The 14517-nt window shown below is 41.0% G+C and overlaps 1 protein-coding gene across 1 annotated transcript in view; it reads right to left on the bottom strand.

Annotated features, from left to right (window-relative positions):
• HERPUD1 (homocysteine inducible ER protein with ubiquitin like domain 1) overlaps positions 1-10578 on the bottom strand; it is an 11482-nt gene extending 904 nt beyond the window's left edge. The window contains exons 1-7 of the mRNA XM_072422808.1: positions 10357-10578; positions 3928-4005; positions 3755-3811; positions 3026-3153; positions 2824-2925; positions 1873-2208; positions 1149-1251 (exon numbers count right to left, since the gene is read on the bottom strand). Coding sequence (XP_072278909.1) covers positions 1149-1251; positions 1873-2208; positions 2824-2925; positions 3026-3153; positions 3755-3811; positions 3928-4005; positions 10357-10491 — 939 coding nt within the window. The 5' untranslated portion in view covers positions 10492-10578. The remainder of the gene's footprint in view (positions 1-1148; positions 1252-1872; positions 2209-2823; positions 2926-3025; positions 3154-3754; positions 3812-3927; positions 4006-10356) is intronic.
• Between the last annotated feature and the right edge of the window lie 3939 nt (positions 10579-14517).

Here is a 14517-nt window from a genome sequence, read left to right as displayed (position 1 = left end):
GCAACCATTATGCATGATGAGGTCAACACCCTTTTTTATAAAAAAAAAAAAAAAAAAAAAAAAAGGTGCAGCACCGCACCTATAAGTCATGACCCCCGTGGCAATCCAGATTTAATGGGAGCACAGATCCTCCCGGGATACCTATGTCATGCATCATTTCGGTAGACTCTGGCTGCTCCTTGCCCGAGAAAGGGCTTCTTTTCTGCCAGGGAAAATATAGGTCGATCTCACGCATGCGCAGTGAGATCAGCTCTCTTTTTTTTTCCCTTTCACAGCGGCTATGTCACCCGATCGCACATCTGTGCAGTGCGAGATCGGCTGATGAAGCAAGAAGACCAGAAGAAAATGCAGGAAATGGCGGGCGCCTGGCGCTTTCTCTGCGTCGGTATTAGGACGAATCCAAGGATGGCGCAGGACCAGTGCAGTGCCATCGAGGGATCTGCCGAATTAAAGGTAAGTGCAATTTTTTTGTTTTTAGTTTACTCCTGCTTTAACTTTACAACTGTTAATGATGTGGGTAAGCACAACAATGCCTTGGCTAACCAATGACTGTCAATTGACGTTTTGTATGCAAAATCATACTTGTAAAAGAGAAGCAAATAAAGGAACAGTGTCCCGTGGGTTAAAATGAAGCTGATTTGCTGTTTACTGGTGGAAACAAATATTAAACCCTTTTAAAGACTGAAGAATCTGACACCCTGCCACAGTGGCTTCTCCAAATAGCTTGGACATTACTACAGGATAAGCAAGCTGGTTAGAAAAACCACAGCTTGTGTAAAGCAGGTGTTAAAACCAAGTAAAGGGTTAAATATTTCCATATGGCAGGGTGCAATAATGCAGCTGCATTTAAACCAATGAAAAAGTAAACAATTTTTTAAAGGTATAGTTTTACATATAAGTGACCCTGTAATGACAGGGTAATTTTATTGCTCCATTGAGTGACACTGTCATAGTAGGGTTAATACTTAATATGATATAATTGTTTTGATTTTTTGGGCATTGTGCACAACACTACTATTCTAAGGAAATAGAAAAAAACAATTCCAAAAAACCTACCATCTCCATAACGCAACTTGCCAAGTTGAACGTACTAAAGTCTATATTGTACCCCCAGCATAATTTAAATGTAGAGAGCTCGGGAAACTTACCTGTAAATTGTTGTTTTGATCCTGCTGATTTCCAGCAGCCTGTGGCTGAGCAGCTGCAACATCTTGATGCCTTTGCCTGAATGGAAACCACCCAGCTGTGTGCCTACAATAAAACATATGTTTAGCATGAGGTAGTGTTTAGTTCCCACACTTAATGTGCGATCAAAAGACAAATGTCATGTGAAAAAGCCAAAGCGATTTTGTCTTCAAAGAGCCTGAATGCTCAGAAGTCTTTGAAGGTTTTGTCAGCAAATACTGCATGGGGTGATTATAAGCTGCCACCAGAATACAGATCAGGATGACATTTAAGGAATTTTGTACAGCAAATAAAGAATGCCTTTGGTACTGAAATTCTAATTTCACTGTTTTCTTGATCTGTAAAACACTAAAATATATATATATATATAAAAACATCTTTAGAGATTATGCAGGGCTTTCTACTTCTTATATTAAACATAGGTAATTTTATATATATCATACATGCAAGACCCTTCAAATTCAAACCTCATCCTTATTTGATTTAGAAATGTTGAATGAACAAACCCTCTACAAAGCTAATGGCCTGACTGCTAACAAGCATTGGAAAGCCACATTACTTGTAAAAAACATATTGTAGACAAAGAAAACTGAACATCATCAAGGTATGGAATAGAATATGTAACTGGAGCTTACAAAAATGTATTCTATGCATTCAATCATATGCAGACATAACTAGGATACTTACAGATACATTACGATCATGGCACCAAGGACCATCATGAAGCGGCTCAGGCTGGAGTAGAAATAGAGTATACTGAGGAAGATTGAGAAGCGTGCGGCAGTATACACCCAGTCCAACCAATCTCTGTTCACCTCATCTTCTTCTTCTACCAGCCCTCCTTGTGCATTCATACGCAAATTCTGATTGGCTACAGGATTGACAGGGGCTTGAACTTCAGGGTTAGGAGCCTGGTTGGCAGCAGGAAAGGGATGAGGAAGTGGGTCTGGAGCAGCAGGTGGCACAACAGGAAGATCCTGTCTTCGTTGAGAGGGAGAAGTGGTGGCGGCAGCGGCAGCATAGCTAGAGGAGGACATAAGAATTATTTTTCATTTATTCTACAAACATATGACTGTTGAAAAGGACCTGACCTAATAACAGCAGAAAATTCTATATAGGTGGGTCTGGCAATAAATGTTTTTATTCCAAATCTGTCTGGTACTAAAGCACAGTTGGCTAATAATAGGATTGCATGCCTCAATCTACTATGGAAGCAATTTATAAAAAAAAATCACTACGCCAATAAAACCCCTTTAACTTTAGCACACTTATGGCAGCCTTCACAAAGTATAGATCTACCCACGATGAATAACTCATGGCACCCATGTGCATATTGGAGAGGAGCCAGGTCCATGTACCAAAAGATCCCATGATCAGGACTGAATAATATTTATAACCTCAAACTGCCGACATTCAGTGCTTTAACTGAGCAATATACTTCAACAAAGTAAGTAGAAAAACAAAGCGTGACTTATAATGGCACCCAATTTACTCCACAACATGAAATGTTTTTGAACCAGATAGGCTCTCATACGTGTTAATTGGCGAGTATCATTCTACTCTGGAATTGCTAGCAGCTTTTCTATACACTGATTTAAACACAAGTGGTTTAATATACCACAGTAATAGGAAACTTACTATTGCATGTAGTACTGTCTGGCATACATCTGATGCCACCACAGAATCTGCTGAGGACTGTACATAGAGTAGGTGGAGAAAGCAGGATTTGCTGCCTGAGGCCTGTAAAGAAAGCATACATTAGTACACTATATACCATTATATATCCTTAATGCACTGCTGTACTATTCAAGCAAGGCAATTGTGTATGTGCCATACATACCTGGGTGTGTTTGCTTGGGAAGAAGGAACATTCTGTGATATATTTCGCTGTCTAATGCCATCTGTTTGGGAAGCGGCAGGTTGTGTTGTACTGCTTGTGCTGCTTTGCTGTGGCTTGTATTCTGAAGCCTGAGGACATGATATTCATGTATGTTAATGCACTGTGCAACTGTTAAATGGTAACAAAGCCTAACAAACATGTCATGCCATTTACTATAAACCCAGTAAAGTAAGAATTACCATACAAAGAAGAATTCGCAGTATTTTGTGACAACCAGTCAGATTTTACAGGTTGAGTGTCCATATTCTGGATATAACGCTGACCAGAATGCAAGAATATATTTAAGCGGCTTTCCTTGATCCCACCCTCGAGCCCTCTAGTCCTAATACAGACACATACTGAGCACCAACTAACTGGATTTGTCATAGAATATTATCTGTGCTCAAGGATTGGTCCACAAAACTACACAACAAACAAAAAGGCTGAAGATGGCTTATAGAATAAAGCGCTAATTGTTTCTACACAACAGCCCCTGGGTACAAAAATATAAACACTTTGCAGAACATAATATATTGCATACAGAAAGGCTGCCTTTTACTGGGCACAGCTAACAGGAACAACATGAAGGCAGAGCTAGAACAGTATGACCTTTAACTTTTACTGTACAAATTCACTGCAGCAAATAAAACCAAGTACTCGTATAATAATTCCAAATGATCTGTGCCATACCTGACTGGGCAGAGAACTCCTCAAAGAGAGCACAAGGTGCAAAACGTGTCTGTTCTCCTGGAATGCAAAGATCATGTTTACATTTAGGTATAATGCATAGGTCAACACTAACAACACTTATATCACTGTAACCAGGTTTAATGATTAACAAAAGGCTGTGCTGGAATATTTACCTTGGAAAGAACCTCATTGAGCTTCAGATTGTCAGGGAGCAGTTTTCCTGAGTAGATCAGTCTCTGGTCTTGTTCCATCTGCACAATAAAAAACATTAGATCAGTACAGTTCCAGAAGGCTTTTATACAAAGGAATGTGCAACTGTGAGGCCTAACTGAGGGAAACAACATCTGTGCATGACACACAGCTGTATAACCACAAGCAGCCTGTTAACTAGCTCATCACCATTCGGGCCCATTGCAATATAATAAACTGCTATCAGGTAGTTTGTATTTATATGCTGCAAGGGTACCTTCCCTTGACAATGCTGAAACTGGGTAGAAAATATACAAATGAAGCCATGTTTAAAGGATTTTTACACAAAGAGAAGTTATGCCTCCTTTGGCACACTTACCTAGATCTGAGAACTGCAGTTCTTCGTTTGCACCCAGTACCCTCCCTGCAGATGTATTACAACAATCCAAATAGCTGAGGTAGGCAGAGACAGTCCCATAGAGGTCCCCAGGGATGAAATGCACAGCTGCAGCCAGGATTCATGTATACAGAGGAACTGCAGCCATCAAACCTCAGCAAAGATGCATCTATGGAGCGGGAGGGTTCACTGTCTCCCCAGCCTGTTTTAGCTGGGCGCACCAATCAAAACTTTTCAGGAACAACTGGCTATTTTTGAGTTGTTACTTAAGAGCTGGGACACAATACACCAGCTTCCACCCACCTACAATTTCTTGCCACCCAGCTTATAAAATATTTCTGGGTTGAAAGTTGCTTGCCAGGGGACAAACAGCACAACTGAGTCTAAGGTCAATTTTTTGGGGGAAAGCCAATTAGCCTAACTGCATGTTTTTGGAATGTGGAAGGAAACCGGAATACCCAGAGAAAACCCACGCAAACACAGGGATAAGCTGCAAACTCCATGCAGATAGTGTCCTGGCCAAGATGCGAACCTGGGACCCAGCGCTGCAAAGGCCAGAGTGCTAACCACCCACACTACAGGAAGTGGTAAGAAAAGTCTCCAGTGGGGACACACAAAAAAGCATATATGTATCATTATTCAGTATTTATATAGAGCCAACATATTACACAGCGCTGTATATTAAATAGGGATGTATAGTAGGGAAATGAGGAAGAGTCAAAACACAAGACGTCTGTGCTTCCCTATCCTAGTGACAACCACTTCTCTATTCCTTGTGTGGATGTCACAACAGAAAGAAGTGAGGGAAAATATGCCCAATGGCAGCCAGGCAACTAAACATTTCAGACTTTACCAGTCTCCATGCCTCTCTTATGACACATTTCCTGTTTAGTTGACTACCAAAACAATAACTTTTTTTCACCCCACTTTGCCCTGTCTTATTGCTACATTGTTATTTAATAAAGTTCAGAATGTCTTGAGCAAAAAGGAAAATCAGACAAACTGGTATTTGTTGTTTATTGAACATACAGAAATATAACATGTTACACAAGTTTGCATAACAACATATGTTTATATGTTCTCCATAAAACATGTTTGCATGTGCCTGAGTTTGTTTATTGACTGCTGTACAGTATTTAGTTGAGCATTATAAAAACAGATCAAAGAAGTCTATATGGAATGTGAAAATACTGCGGTATTAGCACTGTAATATATTTATCAGCATGTTCTCAGGTACAATTGTCTCTATAAACAATCTTCACTGTGTTCACCAAAGCACAAGAAGCTATTTGCATACCTTCAGCTTCCTGCACACGTGTACTATTCTCATAGCTGGTGGAAAGACTGGTTCTGAACAGGATGCATCTGGCCTAATTACTTACAGAATACAAGTATTGTAAAGAGATTTTCCATTTCAGGTTTAGAAATACACAGTCTGTATTCTGCTAGAACTCCAACTACTCTGCACCTGTTATCTGGTCAAATGAGCCATCGTTCTCCCTGGTGGGCCTAACTACTTGTCTATAAATATCAGTGCTCAACCCAGAAGCCGGGTGGGAAGAAATTGTAGGTGGGTGGCAGCCCCTGTATTGTGACCAAACTCTTTAGTAACCACCCAAAAACAGCCTGGTGGGTGCTGAAAAGTGCCGGGTGGTGCACCCAGCTTAAAGGGCCTGGGGAGAACCCTGAATATATATATGGATGTCTCTCCAGTTGAAGTACGCATACATTACTAGGGCTTTCTAAGATCACCAGGCTTGAGTCATCTCATCAGTCTGACACCAGTCTGAGAAGCTTCTGAATTTATTGTATATTATATAGGTACATTTGACTTGCAGAGGACCTCCCTCCAACCTTTTCTAAGTGGGTTCCGCATTCCCATAGACTTGCATAGAAATACAAAATTGGCTTGAAAGCAGCAAAAGTCCAGCATGGGTCCAAAGGCAATTGCACATGACATGGCAGTGCTCAATCCAGAGATTTAACTTTGAGATTACACGTCAAGTAATTTAGGGAGGGAACACCTCTAACTTAGAACATAGGGCAACCAAGGCCTTAAAGCAAATTTACACTTCATTTTCAAAATCTGGGAATCTTGCCTAAGAGCAGAGATGCCAAGATGTTTCATATTACCATTACTAGAAAGAAAAAACTCTGATGCACCTTAACCGATTAAATTTCATTATGTTCCAGACGGCTTCAAAGCTTGACCAGATATACAGCAGCCCCAACAAGCTTAGTAGCCAGGATAGGCACTCTTACTGGACAATATAATGGTATTGCTCAGAGACTAGCATGAGGGCAAGAGAAAGTCAAAGTCCAGTAACAAAGTAAAATGAAATCAGAGAAGGGCACATTTATTTTCTGGCTTATAAAAAAAAAAAAAAACATAAATCTAGACTGACTTCAGAGACGATCTTTTCTTTCTTTTAAAGTACAAGTTCACCTTAAAGCAGAACTAAACTCATGGGAGGGTGATGAACTTCTGCCATTTTCAACAAGTATGCACAGCAAACATGACGATCATGGCACATACCTTGTCCAGGACCTGACATAGCTGCAGGGGTGGGCGCCGCCACCTTCACCCCGGACTTTCTTGGAAACGGCGAGCCTCCTCACTGATTGGATGATGTAACTCCCGCACACGCGTAGAAGTTACAACACCCCCAGCGGCTGGCTCTGCGTGCAGCCATGACACACAGAGCTAAGCTCTAAGCTACACTGCTGAAGAACCATGTAGTTCAGAGCAGAAACAAAAAAACAGGATTTCTGGTTTCTGTTTTTTTTGTTTAGGTCTAGTTTATTATTAAAGCCTTTATAAAGCTAATTAATACCTATACACAGGTATTTCAAAGGATATATTCTGATCTTCTTACTATGACTGTTGTTGCAACAGAGAAGATTAAGGCTAAATATTTACACTTCGCTATCAACCATATAACCTCCCTCGAACCAAACCTCATAAAATTAAGTTATTATAATCACATTTATATATAGTGCTGACATATTACAAAACTCTTTACACAGTCCAAAGTTACATCACTGACCCCAAGAGTTCTGCAGAATGCCAATTAAGAAGTTGTCTCATCTAGAATTTCATGGGAAACTTCTTGATGTCAGCTGTGGTGCTTGTGTTTTGGAAGATACTTCCTCATTGCCCCACTGTTTTCATTCCTCCATAAACTCAAACTGTGCATTCTGTAGACAAGATCAAGGATCCAGAACCACGGGGGACACTTACCAAGCTGGGGTATTTGTTGCTGCATTAAGTGACCAACTCATATTTATAACTGGTCCCCAAACCACCAGTGGCTCACTGGGAGAACAACTGATCAGGAAGATTAGACAAACAGGGTCAATTGCTATCAATCCCCTTCCTAAAAAAATATTGGTAACCTGCTGACTATTTGTAATGAATGTAGTTTTTTTTTTTTTTTACTGCAATAACACTTTGCATAAAAGCTCTTTACACAACTCTTATAACAAAAACAAATCATGAGCTGCTTTGAAAGTCCTACCCCAAACACAAAACTGCTAGCATGGTCCGCTGTGAGGAACTGTGGTCTGGGCTAACTAAAAAAAATCATCCACCACCAAAATACAATTTCTAAAATAAAAAGACACAAAGGGAAAAACCAAACACACCAACCACCACACACCTGTGACGACCAATGTATATATTAGCTTCTTGACAAAGAGCAGTGTTCACCGCAGCCTAATTTAGCCGGATGCACCACCCGGAACTTTTCAGTAATCACCCAGCAAGTTTTGGAGTGTACACTGAAAAGTTGGGTCACCTTAAAAAAATATCTGGGGAGATTACCGTAGGGGAAATACATAATAAAGTTATGGAGTTCACCAAGATGATGGAAAGTAAAAGAGCTGGCTGTTCTGTTTGCAACAAATAACAGCCTAAACCTTGGACCTCCATTCCAGATTTAGATCTTCAGACTTATTATAGACCCTGATGGTGACATTAGTAGTTAGGATCAGATTGCCAGGGGAAGCACATTAGACAGTTGTACATCCCTGTTCAGGCACAGATAATTGGTGGTTAAGTGATGGAACCATGTTAATTAATGGTGTGAGAAGTAAGTGAACCTAATTACCATAGCTATATTTATCAGACTGGGAGCACCTGACGACGGATCTGTGATTGCAATCCTAATTGATTAACGGTCAAGTTTCCATAAGTTACATCTCAGGATCCTGATCAGTTGCTATTTATTTTATTTACAATAAAATATCCGGCTCGTAGGTCACACCAAACCAACCCGTCCAATATCTGTGGTACAAGGTGTTCCAGCAAGTCCTCAAGGTTGCCGGGTTTATGCCAATCTGTCCAATTCCCTGCCAAACCTATAACAACATTCTACAAAAGAAAAAAGTTACTTTGGCTGATGTTTCCTTTAGTGTATGGACTTGGTGCGTCAGCACTGTTGATGGGCCGGCCATTGTGCGGCACCACAAATATATCATGTGTACATTACAGTGGAAGTGTGTTGTGTAAGCTTTGTGCACACGTCAGATGATTGTCGACTGTGTGAAAATCTGACGTGTACAGTGGTTCACGGACAACATTTATTAGGCCATTGTGGAGGATTGATGGGACTGATAGAAAATGACTACTGGTCACTCCTATGGAGGAGAACATGGCGGGGTGCCGCTTGCTCATCCTCCCCCCCCAACAGAACGGTGCTGTGTGTACAGGAAAGATCATTTCCAGCGACAATCAACTGAAATCTGTACAGGGCTTTAAAGTGTGAGCTCTAAAGTTAAGCTACATACACACTTCCAATGGTTCTCGCCCAATAAACGGCTCGGGGCCGATATCAGACGAGAATCTGAAGTATGTACAGCGTGCGTCGTTCATCGTCCAAGCGACTGTTGCCGCTCAGTCGCTCTCTCCCCCTGCATACAGCACAGGGTTCTCCCCAGGCCCTTTTAGCTGGGCGCACCACCCGGCACTTTTTAGCACCCACCCAGCTGTTTTTGGGTGGTTACTGAAGCATTTGCTCACAATACAGGTGCTGCCACCCACCTACAATTTCTTCCCACCCAGCTTGAAAAAATGTCTGGGTTGAGCACTGCAGCAGAACGGTTCTGTATGTACAGCGCTCATTCATGCATCGTGCAGTCCTTAGTCGTTGGAAAAGATTGTGAAAGATCCTTTATAACGACTATAATTGCACATGTGTATGCGGCTTTAGGAGAGCTCCATTCATGCATCATAATTTAGTGCTTGAACTTGATGGACTCATGTGTTTTTTCAACCTAACCTACTAAGTCACTATCATATACTTCACCAGCAGTATCTGGGTTTCCAAAGAGCCCTGAGACGATGTGATAGAATAATAATGTAATGTAATGAGAGATCTGTAAACTTATATGTAAAAATAAAATGTGGCTTGCTCAGTTTTGCAAAACAAAGATCTGATCACCTAGATCTGGACTTATCCAGGAATTTGTACAATTGTCAATTTGTGTTTATAATTGTCATCTATAGCATATCATACGCATTCCAATCTGATCATACGATTTGATTTACCAGAACTATGTGATATGAGGTCTACATTGTTCAGTCTACATTGTTGAGGAATCTGAGGTTAGCACAAGCTGATTGGTGAGAAACTCTGATATGAGGTCACAGGTCACCTTCCAGCTCCTAAGTAGCCATAACACACAACATTGCATTGTTTCCTTCTATCTTTAGTGCTTTGTTATGGGTTGTTAGAGATACTGAAGAGCTGGAAAACAGAGTGCTATGGATGCAGTCTGATAGTCATGTGACCACTGCCTGTGGTCACGTGTGCCTGATCAGTGTTTTGTACAATGTAATGGTGACCGGTTCTCTTTGGCCTAATCAGTGAGACCAGAAATTGCGGTCACGGCTCGCTGTGACTTGTAGTTCGGCAGAAATCCCAAACATTTACTAACAAGGCCATAATGCAATATGATCCGCTCCCACCCCTAAAAGAATGTGCCCCTCCTCCCCGAGCCATCGCCCCATTCTCACCGGCTCCCCGGGCAGCTCTCGCCTCAGCTGGCTCTTCAGCTCCCGCACTGTACTGCCGCGGGGCGCCTTCACCTCCCTCTCCTCCTGCTTCAGGCTGGGGCTGCGTATAACCAAAGTCACTTCTTCGTCTGCCATGTTTGTTGGCCTCGTACACGACACTTCCGTCCAACCAGACAACTCCAACAGCTCTGTGTGTTGACTACGACCGCGCGGCCGCCGCTCTCCGATATTTATACGCTGCTCGTGTTACCAAAACACAGTGTGGCCGCTTACTATTGGTGCTATGGGCGCTCCAGCCTCACGTGTACCAATCACCGCGGCTGAGCTAACAAGAGGCGGGGCGAGTCTGATGCAATCCGTAGATAGAAGGAAAATTCCGGACGCTCTGCTGACTGAAATCACGCGCATGCGTAGTTCATCTATACAGATTACCTCAGATCCCAAACTGCAGATACAAAGCTATGAGGCACTGTTATATTTTTGGACAAATTTAAGAAAAAGTGAAAAATTTCAGTGTGCTTCTTAGGGAAAAATATTGTTCGCTTTATTGTAGAATATCTTCCTGATTTGGTTCAGGTGCAATTTAAAGTAAACTGATTCCAGCACTGAGGGCAGCACTGTGGCTCAGTGGTTAGCACTCTGGCCTTAGCAGCGCTGGGTCCCAGGTTCAAATTTTGGCCAGGACTTTATCTGCATGGAGTTTGCAAGTTCTCCCTGTGTTTGTGTAGGTTCCTCCCACATTTCAAAAACATGCAGTTAGGGTAATTGGCTTCCCCCAAATATTGCCCTTAGACTGTATTGAAGACATAAGACAATGGTAGGGACATTAGATTGTGAGCTCCATTGAGGGACAGCTAGTGACATGACTATGGACTATGTACAGATCTGCGTAATATATCCGCGCAATATAAATACAGTGTAATCATATATGTATTGTTACCTATTTATTGTACAGCGCTGCGTAACTATGTTGGCGCTATATAAATACTGTTTATAAATAATAAGGAAGGGCTATAGCAATGAAGAATTACCTCACACAACTTCATAACCACTCCTGGAACCTTCAGTGCCCATGGATAAACACATTCACATAAAACATTCTGATCAAATTAATAATATATAATGTATCAGGAGAGATTCTGTGTGGTATATGTCTGGTATTCCACTAACCCGGCTCTCTCCTCTACAATCTATTATGAATGCTGCAGCCAGACTCATCCATCCTTCCCTCCGCTCCTCTTCCGCTGTGCCAAGCCTCTCATGCTTTTTATATGACAAGAGAATGCTTATTAGGCCTGAAAAAGTTCAAAATTAAATAACAAAGATTTGTTAAACTTAAAAAAAAAAACAAAAAACATTAAAGCTAAGCTTCACAAAATGAAGTCGGGCAAGCAGGCTAAACCAGTAGTGTGAGTGTAAATAATGAAGACAGAATGTCAGTGGTAACTTCCTTATTTCTCTTAGCCATGGTCCCCAATTATTTATTATATGTTGGTGTCACCATGGACAAATTAGGATTTCCTGACCACTGCCTGTCAGGACCTAACTAGATAAATTCAGGGCAGTTCATACACCTAGTGTTCCTTCTTTTTTCCTTGGAGGCTACCAAAGATTTAGTAGTGCCCAGCGCCTCCCGGATTGTCCGAACCATCTGCATAGTTAATTGGACAAATGGTTAGAAATCCTTTTAGGTGTCCATTTATAGTATGTCCTCTTCCTGGGCAGCTGGTATTCTAGTGTCCTTGGACACCTACTGTAAAATGGTAACCTAGTCTCTTGCTCACACAATGGGCCTGATTTATTAAACCTCTCCAAGGCTGGAGAGGATTCATTTTCATCAGTGAACGTGGGTGATCCAGCAAACCTGGAATGGATTTCTTCAAAGTCATTAGCTATTTGCCAGCAAATGTTTTGAATCCTGGACTAGATACATTCCAGGTTTTTCATCAGAGGTTCACTGATTAGGTGTATCCTCTCCAGCCTTGACAAGTTTTTTATAAATCAGGCCCATTGTGTCATTACCGCATTGAACTGGCAGCCTTAAAGCCGAACTAAATTAAAAATAAAAAAAAAATCACACTTACCTTTAATTTTGCAGATCTCATGATGCCACTGGAGATGTCCTTGATTGGGTCCCACGTCTCCCTTGAACCCTCCTTCATCCCAGGTCTTGCCATTTTCGAGACATGAGATTGGGTGACATAGCCTGCTGGAAATGGGGAAAAAAGTGCTAATCTCCCTGCGAATGCTTAGATCGGCATTTCTTTCCCTTCAATGTAGGAAAATGCCCCTTCTGCCCATGCTCAATATCGGACATGGGCAGAAGGAGCAGCCAAGAGCCCTCTGGGACATGTGACATGAGTACCCCAGGAGGCTCTGAGCTCCCATTCTGTTTTTTTTTACAGAATTACTTCTCTCCCTGGGTGTAATAGTTGTTTCCTGTTGTGTGCTGACATGGGGCAGTCAAGAAAAAGGAAAATGTAATACTTACCGTAATTTACCTTTACTGATGAGCTCCATGTCAGCACATATACCAATCCTTATTTTTTGAGGAGGGCTGGATGTGGAACACTAGGTGTTTGGACACCTTGACTTTATCTAGTTGGGCCTTAAGAGTGGGAGTGGAAGGGGGTTAACCCATTGTATGCTGACATACTTATCAGGAAATCACAGCTTATCAGGAAAGGAAAATTATGGTAAGTAATACATTTTCCTTTATTTTGCTTTCAGTAGAGCCCTGGATGTCAGAATAGGACCAGGGAATTAAATTATGCCCTACTCCATTTAAAACAAAGGAAAAAAATGGGTGGTACACTTAAAGCGGACAAATCACCACAATTTTCAACTTTATATAAAAGGGTAGATAACCCTTTTTCTATCAAGTAAAAATTAGCCCCTCCCCTGCTGTCTTTACCGCTGTGGCAGTAAATACTGAATGGGTTCACTGAGTTCAGACTTAGGCCTGCTTCTTCTGTGCATGCCCATTCTCTAAGGGACTTTTCTGGGGATTAAAAATTTTTAATTTACAGGGGGATACATAACCAGAGCTCGTGCCTGCACAGTGCAAGATCTAGTGACAGGCAGAAGACAGAAGAAGATGGCGGCACCTGGCATTTCTTTCATGCCGCAACAAAGGAAGAATCTAAGACAGTGCAGCACTGAATCGAAGCCAGGTGTGAGTGATGAGGGCACTGCAGAAGATAAATGTGATTTTTTTATTTTTTTGAAAGTTCTGTTTAACATCAGGAAAAATTATCGTTTACTGCTTGCAGACCAGATCAATATTTTTAGCTTTGTGCATTGCAATCTGGCAATATATTTGTCAATAGTTGTAATAATTTAGTATTATGCATATTTTTTTTTGTTCTCAATTTTTATGTATTACTACAAGCCAATCATGAAAAGAGAAGCATATGTAAATCAAATAATTGTACACAGACTAAAAAATAATGGAAAACAAGTCTTTAAAAATAGTTGTAAGGAAGGACAAATTTATTATTAATAATGAAGGGGTAATTAGGGTAATCTATTTAAAAGTTTTTGCTTTCTGTTTTCAGGCAACCACATTCCAATGGTTCATTTGATTCTCAATCAAAAGAGGTTAAAGTTGGCACATGTCTACCTTAAGCTTTGACAGCAAAGTCAGGTGAGTTGCTTTTTGTTTGCTAAAATGTGTCTATACCACACAAGATTGAATGAGGGTTACTTGCTCCATATACAAGGATTTTAGGAAGAACCTTTTTTTTCCCCAAAAACAGTATACTGGCTGTTTATGGTCTTTCAACTTGTATTGATGCAATCTATTTTAAATCATGCAGAATTCATTAACAGGCAAATTCTTCTTCTGACCTACAGTGACCTGACAAAAATTTTTTTTGGAATCACCTGTATGGGACCACAATACAGCGTGAGCATTTCTTTCTTTGCTCAACTCATTCCTGCATAGAAGAAAACCACTATATGCTATTTCATTTTAACCTTACAAGTAGTCATGGTAAAATACTATGCTCATGTTTGCAATAACAATATCCTGCAGAAAGTTACTGTCTGTAATACAGTTGTAGTCGCTCACATGGAGAAACATAAATATAATATTGCATCAAATCGGTGAGTGGTTGCACAGCCAGGTGCTGATGACAGCATTGTAACACATTGCAGAGC

Source organism: Pyxicephalus adspersus, chromosome 9, assembly GCF_032062135.1.
Source record: "Pyxicephalus adspersus chromosome 9, UCB_Pads_2.0, whole genome shotgun sequence".
NCBI lineage: Eukaryota > Metazoa > Chordata > Amphibia > Anura > Pyxicephalidae > Pyxicephalus > Pyxicephalus adspersus.
Note: the sequence above shows the minus strand (reverse complement) of the source record. Positions and strands in the feature narration are given on the sequence as shown.